Source organism: Cucurbita moschata, unplaced genomic scaffold (genome assembly GCF_002738365.1).
Source record: "Cucurbita moschata cultivar Rifu unplaced genomic scaffold, Cmos_1.0 Cmo_Scf00021, whole genome shotgun sequence".
Classification (NCBI taxonomy): Eukaryota; Viridiplantae; Streptophyta; class Magnoliopsida; order Cucurbitales; family Cucurbitaceae; genus Cucurbita; species Cucurbita moschata.
Genome location: NW_019268537.1, coordinates 632,157 through 650,340, shown reverse-complemented (window position 1 = coordinate 650,340; position 18,184 = coordinate 632,157). Strand labels below are relative to the sequence as shown.

The 18,184-nt window shown below is 35.2% G+C and overlaps 5 protein-coding genes and 1 non-coding gene across 8 annotated transcripts in view; 5 read left to right on the top strand and 1 right to left on the bottom strand.

The window, feature by feature from the left end:
* Positions 1 to 630, bottom strand: part of LOC111458601 (metal tolerance protein 11-like) — a 5,662-nt gene extending 5,032 nt beyond the window's left edge. Inside the window, exon 1 of the mRNA XM_023101355.1 lies at positions 278 to 630. Within this exon, the coding sequence (XP_022957123.1) occupies positions 278 to 446 (169 nt within the window). The 5' untranslated portion in view covers positions 447 to 630. The remainder of the gene's footprint in view (positions 1 to 277) is intronic.
* A 2,826-nt stretch (positions 631 to 3,456) lies between these two features.
* LOC111458959 lies at positions 3,457 to 3,618 on the top strand. Its single transcript, XR_002713219.1, has one exon. It is a non-coding gene; the product is annotated as a U1 spliceosomal RNA (small nuclear RNA).
* Positions 3,619 to 5,756: 2,138 nt separating this feature from the next.
* Positions 5,757 to 10,127, top strand: LOC111458548 (protein-tyrosine-phosphatase MKP1-like). Of its 3 annotated transcripts, XM_023101291.1 has the most exons (5): positions 5,757 to 5,973; positions 6,350 to 8,057; positions 8,166 to 8,940; positions 9,345 to 9,506; positions 9,943 to 10,127. In XM_023101291.1, exons 2-4 carry the CDS (start codon positions 6,451 to 6,453, stop codon positions 9,399 to 9,401), a joined length of 2,439 nt encoding a protein of 812 aa, XP_022957059.1. In that variant the 5' UTR covers positions 5,757 to 5,973; positions 6,350 to 6,450; the 3' UTR covers positions 9,402 to 9,506; positions 9,943 to 10,127. The 3 variants fall into 3 exon arrangements, with proteins under 3 accessions (XP_022957059.1, XP_022957058.1, XP_022957056.1); XM_023101288.1 differs by having other exon boundaries at positions 5,758 to 5,973; positions 6,350 to 8,940; XM_023101290.1 differs by lacking the exon at positions 9,943 to 10,127 and having other exon boundaries at positions 6,350 to 8,940; positions 9,345 to 9,498.
* Positions 10,128 to 10,281: 154 nt separating this feature from the next.
* On the top strand, positions 10,282 to 11,476 carry LOC111458549. Its single transcript, XM_023101292.1, has one exon. It carries the CDS (start codon positions 10,880 to 10,882, stop codon positions 11,462 to 11,464), a length of 585 nt encoding a protein of 194 aa, XP_022957060.1. The 5' UTR covers positions 10,282 to 10,879; the 3' UTR covers positions 11,465 to 11,476.
* A 2,498-nt stretch (positions 11,477 to 13,974) lies between these two features.
* LOC111458695 lies at positions 13,975 to 14,607 on the top strand. The gene has a single exon (XM_023101487.1). The coding sequence runs from the start codon at positions 13,975 to 13,977 to the stop codon at positions 14,605 to 14,607; it is 633 nt and encodes a 210-aa protein (XP_022957255.1).
* Positions 14,608 to 15,695: 1,088 nt separating this feature from the next.
* LOC111458895 (60S ribosomal protein L23a-like) lies at positions 15,696 to 17,176 on the top strand. Its single transcript, XM_023101750.1, has 4 exons — positions 15,696 to 15,785; positions 15,889 to 15,931; positions 16,350 to 16,713; positions 16,906 to 17,176. Exons 2-4 carry the CDS (start codon positions 15,919 to 15,921, stop codon positions 16,988 to 16,990), a joined length of 462 nt encoding a protein of 153 aa, XP_022957518.1. The 5' UTR covers positions 15,696 to 15,785; positions 15,889 to 15,918; the 3' UTR covers positions 16,991 to 17,176.
* Positions 17,177 to 18,184: the final 1,008 nt, after the last annotated feature.

Here is an 18,184-nt window from a genome sequence, read left to right as displayed (position 1 = left end):
AAAAAAAAAAAAAAAAAAAAAAAAAAAAAAAAAAAAAAAAAAAAAAAAATATTAAACGAATATATGCAGCAGCTAGGCTAAAAAGCAAATTAGAAATAGAGAAAACAACAGCCCAAGACGTAAAAGGAATATTTCCAGTAAAGAACAAGGCACTCAGACCATCGAATACGATATTGACAAAACAAACATGGATCGCTAACAAAAAGAAGAACAAAAGTGATTCAGCCAACAGAAGGAACGGCAGAAGAGGAGGAAGAGAGAGGGAAATGGAAATTACTCAAAACCCCAAGGCAATCATGGAGAGCACGAGAGGGCTTCTTCTCCTTATGCTCTGGAGATAACTGAAAGCCATCGAAGTTCAAGCGCCATGAGAGGTCGCCGGCGGTGGACTGGAGCAACAGCGAGCTCTCCTCATCATTCTCTACGGATACAACGGGCGGTCCCATTTCTAAGATCAGTGAAAATGCGAGAATAGTAACAATGGAGGAATGAAGAAGAAGAAGAAAGGGGAGAATTTTGGTGGTGCAAATGGTAAATTTAACGAGAATTTGTGGGCATTTTGGCAAAATGGAACTTCGGTTCGTTCACTGTGTAGTTCGAAATGCCTGCACCAATAACGTGACTGTATTTCCAAAAATAAAAAATAAAAATCAAATGCCACGTGTACGGTTCCACTGCTCTGCCTCTAGAATATTATTACCATCTTTGACTAAGCTTTCACTTTCCCTTTTTATAATGTTAAATTAAAAAATTAACCTAACATTTTCTCAAATGAAAAAATATTTATATTATTATTATTATTATTATTAATTTACTGTTTTATATATACGTGTTTTTTTAATTTAATTAATGCAAAAGTACATGATATTTTTTGAAACAATGTGAATTAATAAACATTAAGAATAATTAAATCTTATTAGAATAATAATGCATCAAAAATTAAATCTTATTAGGATACATTTAAAAATGGATGTATTATATTTTTTCTAATATATTGTCCATAATATAAGTCTTCAACAATTAATTTATTCGTTACACTAATTATTTCAATAATAATATTAAATTTATATTGAATGAAAATTAAAAAAATTAATTTTAATTTGGTGTCTAATATAATTCTATAAATTTAGAAAAATCAACACAAATGGAAAGTATTTCTGTAAAAAAAAACATCTAAAATTGTCGTACTGAATCTTGGAGATGCAAAATGATCTGAGCCGCAGGATCGATCAAGAATATTAAAACTGAGTGGGCCCACGACTGCCCCTACCTTTTGGGACTAAAGATCTTTTATAAGAGAATTTTTTTAAAGTGCTACTAAGGTATATGGAAGCTTCTTGGACCCTCATTCTCTTTGGTTCGTTGGATTGGTGAAACTTAACTGGAGTCGTTGGATTGAGAGGTCTCGTTGGCCCCACTGGATATATATATATATATTTACATTTTTAAAATTATAAATAAAGGCGGCTGAGATTTGCGTGGGGGCAATTTGTGGAATAAAAAATCTGTTTGGTTACGTGGATAGCAGTAGTGATTCAAGTGGATAAGAGTCATATCAAATGTGGTCCGTGGGAATAGCCGAGTAGTGGCGTCTACATCACATGGTCGGGATCCTTTTGATGAGGACTTTTTTGTCTTTATATTCTAAATATTAAATTTTATTTTATACTTCCATTAAAAATTATAACTTTTTTTTAAGCATAAATTTCATAATAATTATAGTAAAAATCGAAATCTTAAGGTATTATTTTATTTTAAGTAAAATTATAAAATTTAAACTTGAATAAATATTTTGATAAATTATATTATTGATATGTTTAATAAATCAATTAATACAAAATTATATGTGTTTCAATAATTAATACATTATTTTGATGTTTAGTAAATGAGTCATAAAAGTATGTACACGTTTGAAATAGCTGGATAAATAATAATTTAATGCAAACAAAAAAAAAATCCTAATATCGATGGCAACTGTTGAAATAATTAAAAAAAAAAAGGGGGGGTTTTAATCATAGTAACTACATTAATAGATCTTGAAAAAATAAAAGATTGATATTAATATGCATAATAGGCTAGTTTGACAGCGACTTCCACTAATACCTTACAAAATCCTTTAAAAAAATATTTGGGAGGAATTTGTGTTTTATTGATGATTAAGACATTATATCAGTATGACTCGATTTATTAAAAATTAAATAATATATAAAATAGGTTAAAAATGTCAAATTTATACTATATTTGTGAAAAATTTTAAGAGTGAAAATTTTACTATAAAAGCAAAATTTTAAAATTTTCAATTAATGTATATTATTTGGAAAATTTTAAATATGTCATTGAGTTATTGGATCGTTGTCAAATTTTTTAACATTTAAACAACTGTATTGAAAATCATTGAATTTACTGTAATAAAATAATTACAAAAGTTTAAAAAAAATTATAAATTAAGCTCATTAATTTAAATACACATAATATAATCTTTTGTTATATTTTTTTTTTAATAGTGAGAACACCATGAAGATACGATTTTTAACAAATATTATGTATAAATTAATCGTTTTAAAATGTAAATTATAGCTTGTAGATAAATTATGGACATTGAATTGGTTTATTTCATGATATTAATGGATGCTTTCATATAAAGTAATGAATGAAATGGATAATACGTGTATGAATTAATATTAGATTGTATGGTCTATCTTTCTCACGCATGTAAGGTAGATAATCTTCGATTAAGATAGAGGACCACTTTCAACTTCATACTTTTATCCATTTAGATATACACATCCTCTATAATTAAATTTATCAAATGGGGGTTCAATCTAAATAATTTATTATTTTTTAGTAAGACACGTTTATGTATTTTAATATTTTATATTACTTTTTTTTTATTTCAACGGATATATAAAAAATGAATTTATTTTTGGTAGTACATGCCTATCAAAATTAGATGAGTATGGTGAGATATATACAAAATTAATTATAGGGTTATGTGTCGAAATTCATATTGAAATTTCAACTTTTGAAGTTACAATCGGGAGCCGAATCTGATTTCTATGAGCTTGTCTCTAACACTCATGATGACATTGTTGCTTTTAATTTTGACTAGGCCTAAGATTCACTGCACGTAGGGATCACAACCTACTATTATCTTATATGACAGTGACATTTCCTTTCTCTTCAACGTTTATCACAGGACACACTCGCATTGTGAATTGTCACGCTCTCCCTCACAGTGAGGCAAAGTAGATATTAAACAAATAATTATATTTTACTATGAGATCACCAAACTAATGAAACGAGTGAATGCTTGAAAAATTATTGTAATGTAGTTATGAAAAGATAAATGGATTGGGAGTAATTCGTTGAATAAGCGGTGTCGTTGTCCCACATCGGAAAACCGCTGAAGGAAAGGAGCGATGAGGCTATAAATTAACAGGCGAAAGGCCGTAGAACTCACTTACCTGGATGGGGATACTGGACGATCAATAAGGCCCATTTCCTAGGCCCGCGGCCTCCATTGCACGTAGGAGGGGTGCTGGGCTTAAGGCCTGCCCACGTGGTGGAGCCTACATCATAATTTGTGTTAGCGGGGACCTGCGTGCGCGCGGTCCCTTCAAACCATAGTACTAATTTTAACAATTTTAAATTTATTATTAAAATTTGAATATTTAATTGTTTATTTAAATATGGTTATCTTTTAATTTTACTTCCAACTCATGTTTGAAAAAAAATAATCTATTAGTGTATGTATCTTTCAATTGGTGTCTACAGGTTGCGTGATGGGATTTGTCCCAAGGCTGTTGCGGATGGTTTTCGATGCATCTTCAGTGATCAGTGTGCTTTGCTATCAGTCAATGTTTGAGCTAGTACCGAACTGATCCCATCTCCCTTGTTCCCTCCAGAGAGGTTATGGAGTAAGAACGAGACAGTCTCAACCCTGTCGGTGCTACCGCGCTCGAGTTACTTCAGGTGCCTCCTGAACAGGCGCAGAGTTGAGGCTGCTCCGTTCAAGAACATTACACGTTATATATTTTCTATCATGTCATATATGGGATGCAATAGTTAAAGTCTATCAATAGTAGATATTGTCCATTTTAGTTCGTTACGTATCGTCGCCAACCTCACAGTTTTAAAACACGTCTATCAGTGAGACGTTTCCACACCGTTGTAAGAAATGTTTTGTTTCCATCTCCAATTGATGGGATCTCACATAGGAACCGTGAGTTTGAACCCAACCAAATTTTCCAGTTACCTAAAGTGTACACGAAGTTCATTCGGACACTTACGTTTGAAACAGCCGTGTGAATTTAGAGTTAGATTTGAATAGTTTTGATATTATTTATTGGATTTGGTTTGTTGTTGTTGGCACATCAACATCAATGGCATGCCATAATCTTGACGTTGGCTGGACACTTTGCTGACTAAATTTGAAAATTGGTCTTTCTATAGTCCCACAAGAAGTTTCCCTTTTTCCCACTGCACAAAGAAATTATGGTCCTATCCAAATCACAAGTTACTTGAACTTGAAGGAATTCACTTGGAAAACTGTTTAAACCAATCCACACGGCTCTCTTTATGACACACAAACGGTTGGTGCTAGTAGAAGATTTTGGGGAAACAACCTTAAACGGTAGTGATCCTATGCCAACTCGAACATAATTCAAATGTCTTTGATCAAGAGGTTAAAGGTTCGAATATTCATACTTCAGGGTCACATTCACACTCTTGTGATAGTGAGACAAAAATTGTGCGACACTCGTTCTAGCTCAGAAAACAAGTTACAAGTATGACCGTGACACCCTACATGTTTTTAAAGTATTATTTTAGTCGAGCAGTACAGAGGAATTTAGAAGTCAAACCTATCCCATTTATGTTAACTTTACCATTTTTTAGTACAACAAGTAAGGTAAGAGAATTTTAATTTTGATCTTAAAAAAGGTAGTACGTGTAAATATCTCACCACACGATTTCACAGCTCGACTTTTTTTCACTGCTTCCAAGCCCCGTTCTTATTATTAGTAATAAGTTAAGGCACTTGAGCGCTCTATACAATACGGCCGAAAAATCGATCTTAAAATTTTGAAGTGATAATTACATGTATGACCTTTGGGTTTGTCTTGTGTATGAATCAAATGGCATATGAGACAACCAAGTTGACATGCTTTTTGTTTTGTTTAAAAGCTTATTGGTCAGTTGAGGTTAATCTTCTTCTTATGGTCATCTCATCAAGAATGTGGAGAGACTTTTTCAACCATAAATTAAAATAAGAAATTTATTTACATAAAGATTTTGTATACTTTATGATATGAATCCATAAAGTACAAAGAGAATGGTTGAAGAAATGAGTAAGAAGAAGCAATGATTGAATAATGCCAAAATATCCCATGATTTTGTGGTAGAAAATAGCCCCTACCTTTTAAATTTTCTAAATTATAATTTTAGTCCGTCGATGTTCTTCGTAAAAATTTTCAATAAAATTATTAAAATTATCGGAAGACGATCGGTTCTTGTTTTTGTTTTGTTCAATTGGACGTGTTCGACTTGAAAGAACCCATTTTCATTATGATTTATTTTTAAACAAAATGAAATTTATTTTTTAATTTAATAATAATTTAAAATATTTATTTAATTGATCTATTAGTGCCGAATGCTCCAACTCGATGGTTAGGAACCGAATTTTGTGAAACCAACTCGTTTTTGCTTGCGTCCTAAGGCAGTTCTAAAATGGAGCCATAATTAATTTTTGTTTAAATGGAAAATGAGAGTAATAAAATGTGTGAAAGGGCCCAGACATTGAAATCTGGTTAAATGCAATTTTCTCGACCTGTGCTCCTCTTTCCTCTCCACGGCCAGTCTCTCTCTAATTCTCTCTCAGATTATACTAAAACGTCTCTGCTCTGCTCTGCTCTCACTATCTCTTTCAGTCACTCACTTACTCACTCCACTGCACCTCCTCTTTCATTTGATTTTGTAAGTTGCAAATCTAAACTCTTCATCTCTTTTCTCTTTGATTTCATTGCAAACCCTAGAAATCAAGCACTCTAAATTGCTCTCTCTTTTTCAAAGTCGTTGCTCTGACTTTTCTTCTTTTGTAGATTATCGAAGAGTTGTGTGTTGTCAGAGTTTGAGATTTGTTGTTTCTTTGTTGTTCTTTAATTCTTGCAATTTGGTTTCTGGGTTCTTTTTTATTTCATCTGGGAACTATGAAATAAATCGTGGGCATTACTTAATTTAGTTCTTCGAAGTGTTTTCTTTGACTTATTTTTTGTTACTGCCCTTTGGTTGATGGTATTGATGTTGATCTGATATGGGTCTGACTGTTTGATATCTGTTTATATGATTTCAGCGCAATATGTTCATTTTTTTGTCCGGGTGAAAGAAGTTAAATTAGGGTTTCTATACTTTCTTGGGCTTCTTTGAGTTATTGTCTGTGGATTTTGGACGGGCATGGTGGGCTCCGAGGACTCTGGTACTTCTGGGGCCGCGGTGCAGCTCTCTGGCAATCGGAAATTGTTCTGGCGCTCGGCCTCGTGGTCTGCATCACGTTCCTCCCTTCACCATCCGGAAGTGAACAGAGAAGGTGGAGACCCCAATGGGAATCTTGGTGATAGCAGTGGACCAAGCCGAATTTTCCCTGCCCCATTAACTCCAAGGTCGCAGCAGCATTGCAAAGCGAGGTCGTGTTTGCCTCCTTTACAACCTTTGTCCATAGCTCGGCGAAGCTTAGATGAATGGCCGAAGGCGGGGTCGGATGATATTGGTGAGTGGCCGCAGCCTCCTACACCAAGTGGCAGAGGAAATTGCGAGAGGTTGAAACTTGATTTGTCGACAATTCAGAGAAACCCGGATAAGAATTGTGGGCTGGTGAAGAGGGATAAGATTGCTTTCTTTGACAAAGAGTGTTCAAAGGTGGCAGAACATGTATATCTTGGTGGTGATGCGGTTGCTCGAGATAGGGATATACTTAAACAGAATGGAATTACTCATGTGTTGAATTGTGTAGGTTTCGTTTGCCCTGAGTACTTCAAAGATGATTTCGTGTACAGAACTTTGTGGTTGCAGGATAGCCCTTCTGAGGATATTACCAGTATACTTTATGATGTTTTTGACTACTTTGAAGATGTTAGAGAACAAAATGGAAGGGTTTTTGTTCATTGTTGCCAGGGAGTATCGCGGTCGACGTCGTTGGTGATTGCCTATCTTATGTGGAGAGAAGGGCAGAGTTTTGATGATGCATTTCAATATGTAAAGGCAGCAAGAGGTATTGCTGACCCCAATATGGGTTTTGCTTGCCAGTTATTACAATGCCAAAAGAGGGTCCATGCTTTCCCTCTTAGCCCAAGTTCACTGTTGAGGATGTACAGAGTTGCTCCACACTCGCCATATGATCCTTTGCATTTGGTCCCCAAAATGTTAAATGATCCTTCTACCTCATCTCTGGATTCTAGAGGTGCATTTATCATTCATGTACCCTCTGCCATATTTGTTTGGATTGGTAAGAACTGTGAAGCAATCATGGAAAGAGATGCGAGGGGAGCTGTTGTGCAAATCGTTCGATATGAGAAGGTGCATGGGCCTATTTATGTAATTAAAGAAGGGGAAGAACCAACCAACTTTTGGGACTCTTTTGCAAACCTGTTACCTTTAATGGATAAATCTAACAGTAAAATTAATCTTGGGGAATTAAGAACTAAGCCTTATCCAGGGGAAAGGAGAGTTGATTCCTATGATTTAGATTTTGAAATTTTCCAGAAGGCTATTACTGGTGGTTTCGTTCCTCCATTTCCTTCATCTGAGAATGAGCATGAAACCCATCTTCCTGTCAGAGAAAGCAGTTGGAGTATGCTTAGGCGTAAGTTTGCCTCTGGAAATATGAGAGAGTTTGTATCAGCTCCACGGATATCGCTCTCTAGGGTCTATTCCGACTCGTTGATGATGGTGCATTTTTCTGCAAAACCTCCATCGCCTTCAGCAATTTCTTTGTCTTCGTCGTCTTCTTCGCCTATCCATCTTTCGCCAGACTCCCTTTCTTCTGATTCAAGTTCAAGTACCAAGTATTTTTCAGAATCCTCTTTAGATTCTCCTTCTGCTTCTTCACCTACAGTTCAAGTTTCTTCAACTCTATCTAGTTTTTCTAACATGCATCTTATCTCATCCAATAGTTCCTTAGAATCGATGCCCAATGGTCCAGAAACTCGTGATGCAGTCCCTTTGGAATCAAGTTCTCGGTCATTCTCATTCCCATCCAAAAAGTTCTCACCTTCTCTTGCAGAACGCCGAGGTAGTGCAAAATCTCTGACATTGCCTACAATGCCTTGTAAAATCAGAGCAACAAATAGTGCCTCAAGGTTTCTTGCCACTCAAGAAGATGGTAAGAGGAAAAACAAGATTTCTTTCTCTCTTGATGCATCATTTAATATGAAAAAGGGCTCAGAGCCTATGGATAATGTTGAAGATGAACAAACAAGTTCCACTCAGAATTTCAAGAATATCGAAAATGGAATGGATGTACGTGTAGGTTGCATGGCCACGAGCCAGGTCGAAACTGAAGTTGCTGGACAATCAGCTGGTTCATGGAAAAGCTATCCAAAACATTTTGAAGGCGGCATGGTATCCACTGTGTCAAATGGGAAGCAAGATGGTGAGTTTGTCCAACCAATGGTATACTGTTGGCCGGAGTTAGCAAAGATTGCAGCTTTTGACACAAGTTACCTTCATTCTAAAGCTGCCGTAGTGATTTTCTCTCCAAGTAGGTATTTAGGCAAGAAGGATGACATGATGCTGTATATTTGGGTAGGAAATTCTTTTGACCATGATTTATCTCCGATTCAAGTAAAGAGGGACAAAGACTTGGTTGATGTAGAAAAGATAGACTGGGTTAAAGTTGGCCAATATGTGCTTACTGAAATAGGTCTGCCAGAAAACACAGAAATTAAGGTACTTTGGACCGTATTCTTTTGTTTTACTACGATACTTGGATCGTTTTTTTTTTTTGGAACTTCTGCTGTTAATCTAGGAAGGAGGGGAAAAATATTGTTTTATTGCTCTAAATCTTCAAATGCCAAAACTTTGTGGGTGTGGTGCATATATTCGTTGACTGTTTTTCTCCCTAATTCACCCACAATATTTCTGTGTCTAATTCTCGAAAATATGTTCTTCATGGAAATAGAAATGGCCTGGAGTTGTGCAAGGCACCATCTAAATAGTAGTGACAATGAATTGTTCTTTGTAGCTTAATTTTCCTCAACATGTTATGGGTTTATGCCTTTGTTGTTTTTGATCCATTTCCCCATTATATGATGTATGTTTTGATCTTCCCTACAAATTTCTTGTGAAAGCAGATCGTTAAAGAAGGTGAAGAAACAGAGGAATTTCTTGCACGATTGAGTCTTTTGTAGCCCCGCTGCTAAGATACATTCCCTTGATTTGGTAACGAAGATTATTCGATTGTCGAGCTGGCTTAGCAAGCCATGCTACTTAGTCATTTAACGAAAATGAGTGAGGTAAGCATGCTGGACATTGTTTGACTATTTTGATTCTCTGCTGCTGCAATCCTAGCCTTGTTCTCACTTTGTTTTTCTTTTACTGCTTTCTATAGTTTTTAATGGCTTTCTATTGGGTTGGACCATGCACTTCAATGATGGGACCATCCCTTGTTAATTTTTTGAGGGTTGGCCTGATTAGGAATGAATTAATCATGTAGTCTGTTGATAAGGTCGCATAATTTGGAGATAAACTTATCTAATCCTGCCTTAGTCGGTCGACATTACAAAAGAGGGCAACAAAAACAAGAACTAACCAATAAAAGAGCCTTCACAAAACACTTCGTGTCTAAATGAGCCCTTTTAAGTTAGATCATTCTATTTTGTTAGCCTTCTGATGAGTCCATGAGAAGCTGAGTTTTGATTGATTTTTGGACATTGGTTGCTTTGTTTGCAGAAGACGCTTGAAAATCCAAGTCGTTTATAGCAAAAGCCTTAACAAGTTGTACAGAGCTGTAACACCCCACCCCTCCCCGTAATTCATATTTGATCTTGTAAACAGTTTGCTGAAAGGCCCTTGCCCTGCATATGTTATAGACTTTTGGCTTCTTAATAGGATCAATCAAATCTTTCTTTAACTCCTCTTGGCTTCCTTTCTCTTCTCTCAATCTGAAGCTATGTTGAATGTCTATGAATGGAAACCCGACAATCGGGTACCGAGGTTCACATCAAATCCTATTTACACATTTCTTAACTTTCACTCTCATTCAAACTCATTCACGTACTCCTCCTTTATTCCAGTATATAGTATTTATCTTTGCTATAGGCGAATATGAATATGTCTCTGTGTAGTCCCATAAGTTTTAATATGGTCCTTTTGCAACCAATATTGCTTCTAGGCGTTCAATACTATCATCTTCCTGTTGCAACCAACCTTACAAATGACTCCGTTTGATTTAGACAAGCGATGGTTAGACATATAGTTTCTCATGATATCAACTTTACTTGACATTTGTAGATCATTAGACCGAACGAAAATGTTCATATGGTTGTTCAAGGAGATCATGACCTTTTATTGAGAGTCTGAATTTCTTCACATCTCTCCCCCTAAGTTTAGACAGTGAAAACTTGAACCTTGGGAAGGGACCAAATGAAAATTCAAAGCATTTATTTTTCTTATTTAATGATTTTACGGTACAACAGGGGTTTCCAAGAAAAAAGAAATAATGAAGGGTTGCATGCATCATCATACCTATCTCCCCATCCATATTCAGAATCTCTGTAATCGAAGCGTCAAACAAGAAACCAATGAGAACAGTATATTTAGTTCAGGAATGGATGAGTGGATCCTTAGAAACTTCAGAAATTCCTAACAGAAACCCAAGTATCAAACCATGTCTACTCAAAACCAAACTGAAATCCTCGTGCGTTTTAAGCTTGTGATAGACAAAAAGAGGAAGAAAATCCTATATGCTGAAGCCGACAAGAACTTCTTCGGCGTCATCTTCGCCATACTTCGACTTCCTGTTGAAGATGTCGTCAAGCTGCTCTCCACCGGCCAAGACAGCCCCATGGTTGGTTCACTTGGAAGTCTCTACCGCAGCTTGGAGGCCTTGAACATTACATATTATAACCAAACGCAGTTAAATGCCGACCTCCCAACGCCCATTACTCAATCCCAGATCCTAAGACTCTTGCAAAACTATCCTTCTTCAGGACCAAAGACCTATTATACATGTTCTAATACTACTCACTGTTGTTATAGTTTTAGTGCTACATATAATATTCAATGTCCCAAATGCCACTGTAAGATGGCTAGCCCTGCATCATATGTGTACGAACCTAATGAGGCACGACCCATTGTGGGAGATTTTTTGAAAGGGGGGACTGTTACGTACATTGTGATGGATGATCTTACTGTTAAACCATTGCCCTCTTCCACTATCTCCTTGTCAAGGAATGCAACATTCTCTGCTTAATTTATAAATTTATAACAGGAAACAAAGATGAGCATGGGTGCTGACAACTTTTGGAGCTACATGTGAGCTTCACCCTTGTCAAGGAATTTAATGTTGTTTCTGAAATCTATATGAAATCAAGGAAGCTTTGGACCAAACTTCTTTTCAGAGATCTGCTCTGCGTGCTAAGATTGTTGGTTTCCATGGTTTTATTCAAGACGTCATGATGCTATGTCGTCTATTTTTATTTCATTATCAATGTAGTTAATGTCTTCTATGTTTAATCGTCATCTCTCTGTTTTTTGGTTAGGTTATCTTTCTTTCTTAACTACTCATTTGAATTCTATATAAAATTGTTGGTCGAATTCACAGCCACACCCTGTTCTGAAATGGCCTTGTTGAGTAACATTTGTTGGAGTTGTCGAAGAACATGATCGGAATATATTTTTGACTGAAAACCTTAATCAACACGAACCCAAATGTCAAGAAAACAAATTTTATATGCAATTGCCCTGTCCTTGTTTTATTCATTTCGCCGCCGGTGCGTCTCGATTCCGAAGGAAAAAACTTGGAATGAAACGGATTTGCGCTTCTGGTGAACCAATACGTTACAACAGTGTGGGTCGTCTGTGAGACGACGCAAGCATGGCTCACATTGAACGGAGGAGAAGCGAAAACGGCGATGGAAACGACGTCGGATCCATACCCAAAGACCATCCACCAATTCCCAGTCCAGTCTAGTCCAGTAGCCTAGAACCTTTGTACTCGGCCCAAAAACCTACTTTCAAGCCCAATTAGGCCCAACCCACTAAACACTACGCAGCCTTGCGCGTTCGTAGTAACAACCCTTGACCTGCTCCAAGACCTTCCCGTGTGTCAACGCCCTTAAGTTACGCGTGTCAACGTCTTTAAGTGACACGTGTCATTCTGCAGACGCCGAGTCTTTCGGCTCCAGCGGATAGTCTACGTGCAGTCCCCCGGCTAAAAAAAAATGGTGCATTCGGCATGGTTAGACATTTTTGACACCGACCTTTCTGATCTAATTTTGACCTAATAGAGGGAATTGAGGTCAGTATAATGTCCTATTTCCGAAGCTCAAGTTTAAATTAAATTAGAAATGTGAATTAGTAATGAAGCGAGATGGACAGTTTGATACGAAACAACTCCTGACGATATTTGTAGCAACTTTGGAGGATGAATTCAAACTCACATAAAAAACACTGACTAAGGTCAACCAAGTAAGTGGTCTTACTAAGAAAGAGGGAGGTTATGTGAAGGGTGTGGTGAGTTATATGGTGATGGATGACTTGAGGGTGATGCCTATGTCTACCATCTCTTGCGTTACTCTGTTGAACACGTTTAAGGTCAAAGAATTGGATGGTTTGGAGGAGGAACTTGTCACTTTGAATGTGGATGAGGTAACCTATGATGTTTTTTTTTTAATAAATGTTTGGTTTTTGTTGTTTGTTGAGTTGGTTTTGTTTGGTTTTATTTGGTTTTATTTGGTTTAGGGAGTGAAGTTGCTGATTGCTTCTCTTCAATCCAATGCTGTTCTTACAGATGTTTTCCTTGGGGGAAGATAGCGCGACAATACGATTAGAATAATTGTGGGTCTACTATCGACATGGTTGGAAGAGTTGTCTTATGTAAGATGACGCTTGCTCAGTGGTCTCTACAGGTGTCATATGTTTGATATGATTGTTATGTTCAATGATATGATATGTTATGAGATGTCATGTTGCACTATGATATGAATATACTCGATAATGAAATGTTATGACATCCTACCACACGTATGGAAATGAGGGGTTTTATGATACCACACGTATGCATATTGCCTAGTTTAATATATGAGGAATGAACGAGGTTGTGTTGCATGATTTTGCTTAACATGAAAAGTACAGGGACGTCATGCATAATTATATGTTCACATGCATTGGGATACTTCATCTTTATGATGAGTACGAACACATACATTATGAGAATGAGATGATCATCATGTTTGGCATGGTGCACGACGGTCACAATACCTCTAAGTTTTTGGCCAATCTAGAGGAGCTAGCCCAACCAGTTGACCTAGGGGGTGTGCGAGCCGGCCTAGTTGGTCCACGCTCGCACGTGTGGGGTTGTGTATAGAAAGGTACTACACATTCAATTTGAACGAACCTCGACAAGTGCTATCTCCTATCAACGCATCAACTAACCTTTTCACATAATTCAAACTTCCATATAATTGTAGGGGATGGTTGTAAATGTGTTCAAATATTTATGTGCTTTTTGAATACTTTTTAATTCACTTTCATCTTTTTTTTATCCAAATAAAAACAAAAATAGTATTTTCAAACATAAGTATAATAATTATCCGTATGGAATTGGAAGGGGCGGAATAAAATTGGTTGCATGCATGCACATAACACTTATTACATTCTAACCACGCGCCGCCTTTGGAACTTTTCATTTCATTAATGGGGTTGATATCAAAGCTTTATAAATACGTGGTTGATATCAAAGCTTAGTTAGCAATAAGAACAATGGCTCAAAATGGTGTGACAATGAAGCTTCTGATAGACTCAAAAGGGAAGAGAGTAATATTTGGTGAAGCAGACAAGAAGGTGATAGACTTTCTTTTCCATCTACTCTCCCTTCCTCTTGGAACTGCATGCAAGCTTCTCCAAGGTCAAGTCATGGTTGGTAGTTTGGAAAATCTATATAAAAGCGTTGAAACTTTGGACCGAACTTACTTTCAGGCAGATGGGCAGATTAGAGACAAGCTTTTGAAGCCCCAAGTTGTGTCATTTTGTAGCTCTACTATGCTGTTGCCTTGCACTACTGATCCACCACCTTTGCCAACAGTTTATTTTTGTAGTCATCCGAGTTTCTTTAGTAATAGCCGATGCCGCTCTATCTACTCCCATGATCCTAACGAAGACTGTCCATCTTGTGGTTATGAAATGAGCAGACAGCTTGAGTATTTGGAGCCACTAACTGAAAACACGACCAACACAAGTAGTAAGAAAGAGGAAGGTTATGTTAAGGGTGTGGTGAGTTACATGGTGATGGATGATTTGAGGGTCATGCCAATGTCCACTATCTCTTGCGTTACATTGTTGAACAAGTTTAAGATCAAAGATGTGATGCTTTGGAGGAACAACTCGTCACTTTGACTGTCGATCAAGTAACTTATGTTCTTCTCTATAGTTTTGTCAAGGGTTATACATCGTTAAATTATATAATGTTTATTATGTTATTACATGTGAATGTAATTTTTTAATTTTTGGTATCTTTTACATTATCAATATTTTTTTTATTTCCGTGTGATTTTAATATATTCAAATATGATAACTTGACTTTGTTTTTGTTTGATTGTATTTGTCTGGGACTTAAACTTTTGAGAGCTTCTATGCAGTCAAAGACAGTTCTAACAGATGTTTTCCTCGGGAAGAAGATGGCATAATAGTATTATCCGGATTTTTATGTTTGTTTTCGTTGTTTTGATGTTATCTGTTATGTTTGTTTTCGTAGTTTTTGATGTTTTAAGTTTATGGATTTTAGTTATTAATATATCATTATTAAGTGTTAAATTTCTTATATATATATATATATATTTATAAAATTTTAATTTTAATCTATTAAGTATAATTATTGTTTTTTTTTTAATTAAAAAAATAATAACTCAACAACCCAATCACAGTGGAGTGTTATAGTGTAAATTTTATTCCGATTGTTTATGACATCAACTTAGCAGTTGAAATTTTGAATTATTTAAAAATATTTTTTTCAAACAAACTCAATACATTTACCCAAATACAATTTTAAGTTTATATTAAACATAAAATCGGTAGTTATATTTCATAGATTAATTAAGTTTAATATAAGTCAAAATTTTATTAATTATATTAAATATCACAAATTTTTAAGTTTGTGTTTATTTAGTCTTTTAATTTTTTTAAGTTAATATATTCTCAAATATTTTATTTTGTGTGAAGTTTAAGTTTTTTTAGTTAAAAGGTAGTTTGTAAAATTTATTTGATTTATTAAACTTAAATATTATATGGAATGAAATATTTTGTGTATAGTAGATAGGTGAACATTAAAAAAATATATATTTAAAATTTAAAAACTAAAATTTGGATTAAATTGGTAATTTAATTTATTGGGTTTAAATACTGACGTGGGCTGGCAAATTTGATTGCTTTCGACATTCTTGGGCCAAGACCAAAGTTTCAAGAACAAAAGGTCAGGCCCAGTTTCACAATCGACTATCGAAGGCCGTATCTAAGATCTCCCTTTTAGAAACCCTAATTCGGCTGCAACCTCCGTCTCACCATCGTTCTCTTCGAAGGTATGAATCTTGTTCCTTCTTGCCATTGCTGCTAATATTTTCCTCTTTCTTCCTTCCTGCTTTTGGTTTTTCTTCTCATTTTAATTGTTTCTTGTGCGACCAGGTTGATTATTCTGGTCCAGGATCTTCAGCAATGGCTCCTAAAGGTTTGCCCGCATTTTGATTTTGTTTGAATGCGAGATGTTCGTTTATTTCAATTCGTACCTCCATTTGTTTCAATCGAAGTTAGGTGACGTAAATACGTTCCCAGTATTCAAAACCTGGTTTCTGAAATCTACTCTACAACAACTAGTGATTGGTTTACGAGAGTATAGTTAGCTGAAGGGAATAATATCTAGATTTTTTAGTTTATTTGGGATTTAAATCCTCTCTTTTAGGTTGTACTTTTTTCTTGCTTGATGAAAAAAAAAACATCATTTTGAAATGGTTTAGGAAATTTTTGCCATGTTCTTAATGTATTGAATTTACTGGTGGAATCTGAGCTTAATAAACTTCTGGGTAATTTTGAGCTTTGGATGCTCTGTTTCTGTTCTTAATTAAGGGATTTTATCTCATCTTTTGCAGCTGACAGTATCAAAAAGGCTGATCCCAAGGCTCAAGCCTTGAAGACTGCCAAGGCAGTGAAGTCTGGTCCAACATTCAAGAAGAAGGCTAAGAAGATTAGAACTTCAGTCACATTCCATAGGCCAAAGACATTGAAGAAGGATAGGAATCCCAAGTATCCCAGGATCAGTGCTACTCCAAGGAACAAGTTGGACCAGTATCAAATTCTCAAATATCCACTGACCACAGAATCTGCAATGAAGAAAATTGAGGATAATAACACCCTTGTTTTTATTGTTGACATTCGTGCCGACAAGAAGAAGATTAAGGATGCCGTGAAGAAGATGTATGACATTCAGACCAAGAAAGTGAACACTTTAATCAGGTATACATTGTTCATAAATTTCTATTTCAAAGTGTTCATCATCAACTATAATCTAATGGTTGTTGGGGCCTGATTGTGCTTATCATTTGACCCTTCCATCTTCTACCCATGTACAAATTCTCTATTACTGATCCATTATGATGAATGATTGTATGCCCTAATGTATGATCCTACATTCTTCCTGGTACACAGGCCAGACGGAACGAAGAAGGCGTATGTTAGGTTAACTCCAGATTATGATGCTCTGGATGTGGCGAACAAGATTGGTATCATATAAACTGCAGAGCTTGAAGCTGCTAGTATTTTCATTGCAATTGTTACATGTTTAAATTTTGGAGAGCATTTTGCAGTAGGACCCAAGTTTTATTTAGCTTTTTTTTTAGTATGTATTGGTATTTGTTTGCTCAGAATACATGGAATGATGGATTATGAATTCCGATAATTTTCTTTGTAGTTTGCTTCAGACTCCATTATGCCATTACTGAATTTTGGTCTTTACAGCTTCTTTTTGGTTTCTTAATTTATGGAATGCAAGTCTTTGGGGATCAATATGTTCTATTAATACCAATATAATAACATTATTTTAATTGGTGCAGATAGTGGGTCCTTCCCAAGTGTAGTAGGTCACCCCTTGAGTTCGTTGGCTTCTTCCTTGAATGAAGCAGTGTATCTGGGTCCTTCCTAATCTAAGTTAATTAATAAAATGTAGAGCGAAATTAATTTTTACCATAAACTTTTAATTTCATCTTATTTTTCATTGTAATTGAAAAGATGTATGAAAAAACATTCTTATGCATTGAGTATATATTGTCTGTTTTAGTTTGTTATGTATCGTTGTCAGCCCTACAATTACACATTTACTAGGTTGAGGTTTGAGGTTTTTATGCCTTTATAAGAAATGTTTATCTATCCGTATGAGTTATATAATATTTTAGTTTAATGGTATTTTTTTTGTTCTCGAATTCACAATTAATTAAAAAAATAGAAATAACATATAATTAAAATTAAAAAAATATATATGTTTAGAAGTAAAATAGATTTATAAAAAAATGATGATGAGTATACCAACAAAATAATAATAATAATAATAATAAAAGTGAGATAATTCAATCCCTACTCTATTTACAAATTTATGCTTTTAAAGATATAAATAATTAACATGTACTCTACCTGCATTTGCTGTACTAAAAAAATATATATGTATAAACAATTAAATTACATACTAATTATAAATTGTTTATGCAACTAAAATCATACTTCTTATTAATATAATCACAATATAACAACAAGCACCAGTGGTCTAGTGGTAGAATAGTACCCTGCCACGGTACATTTATTTATTTCAAATGTATAAATAATTGAAATCTTGAAGTCGAATGTTAAATCTTTATATTCTAGTACTAAAAACAAATACATTATTAATAATCTATGTATTCCAAAGTATATACCTAAATTACTTAAATTGTTATTT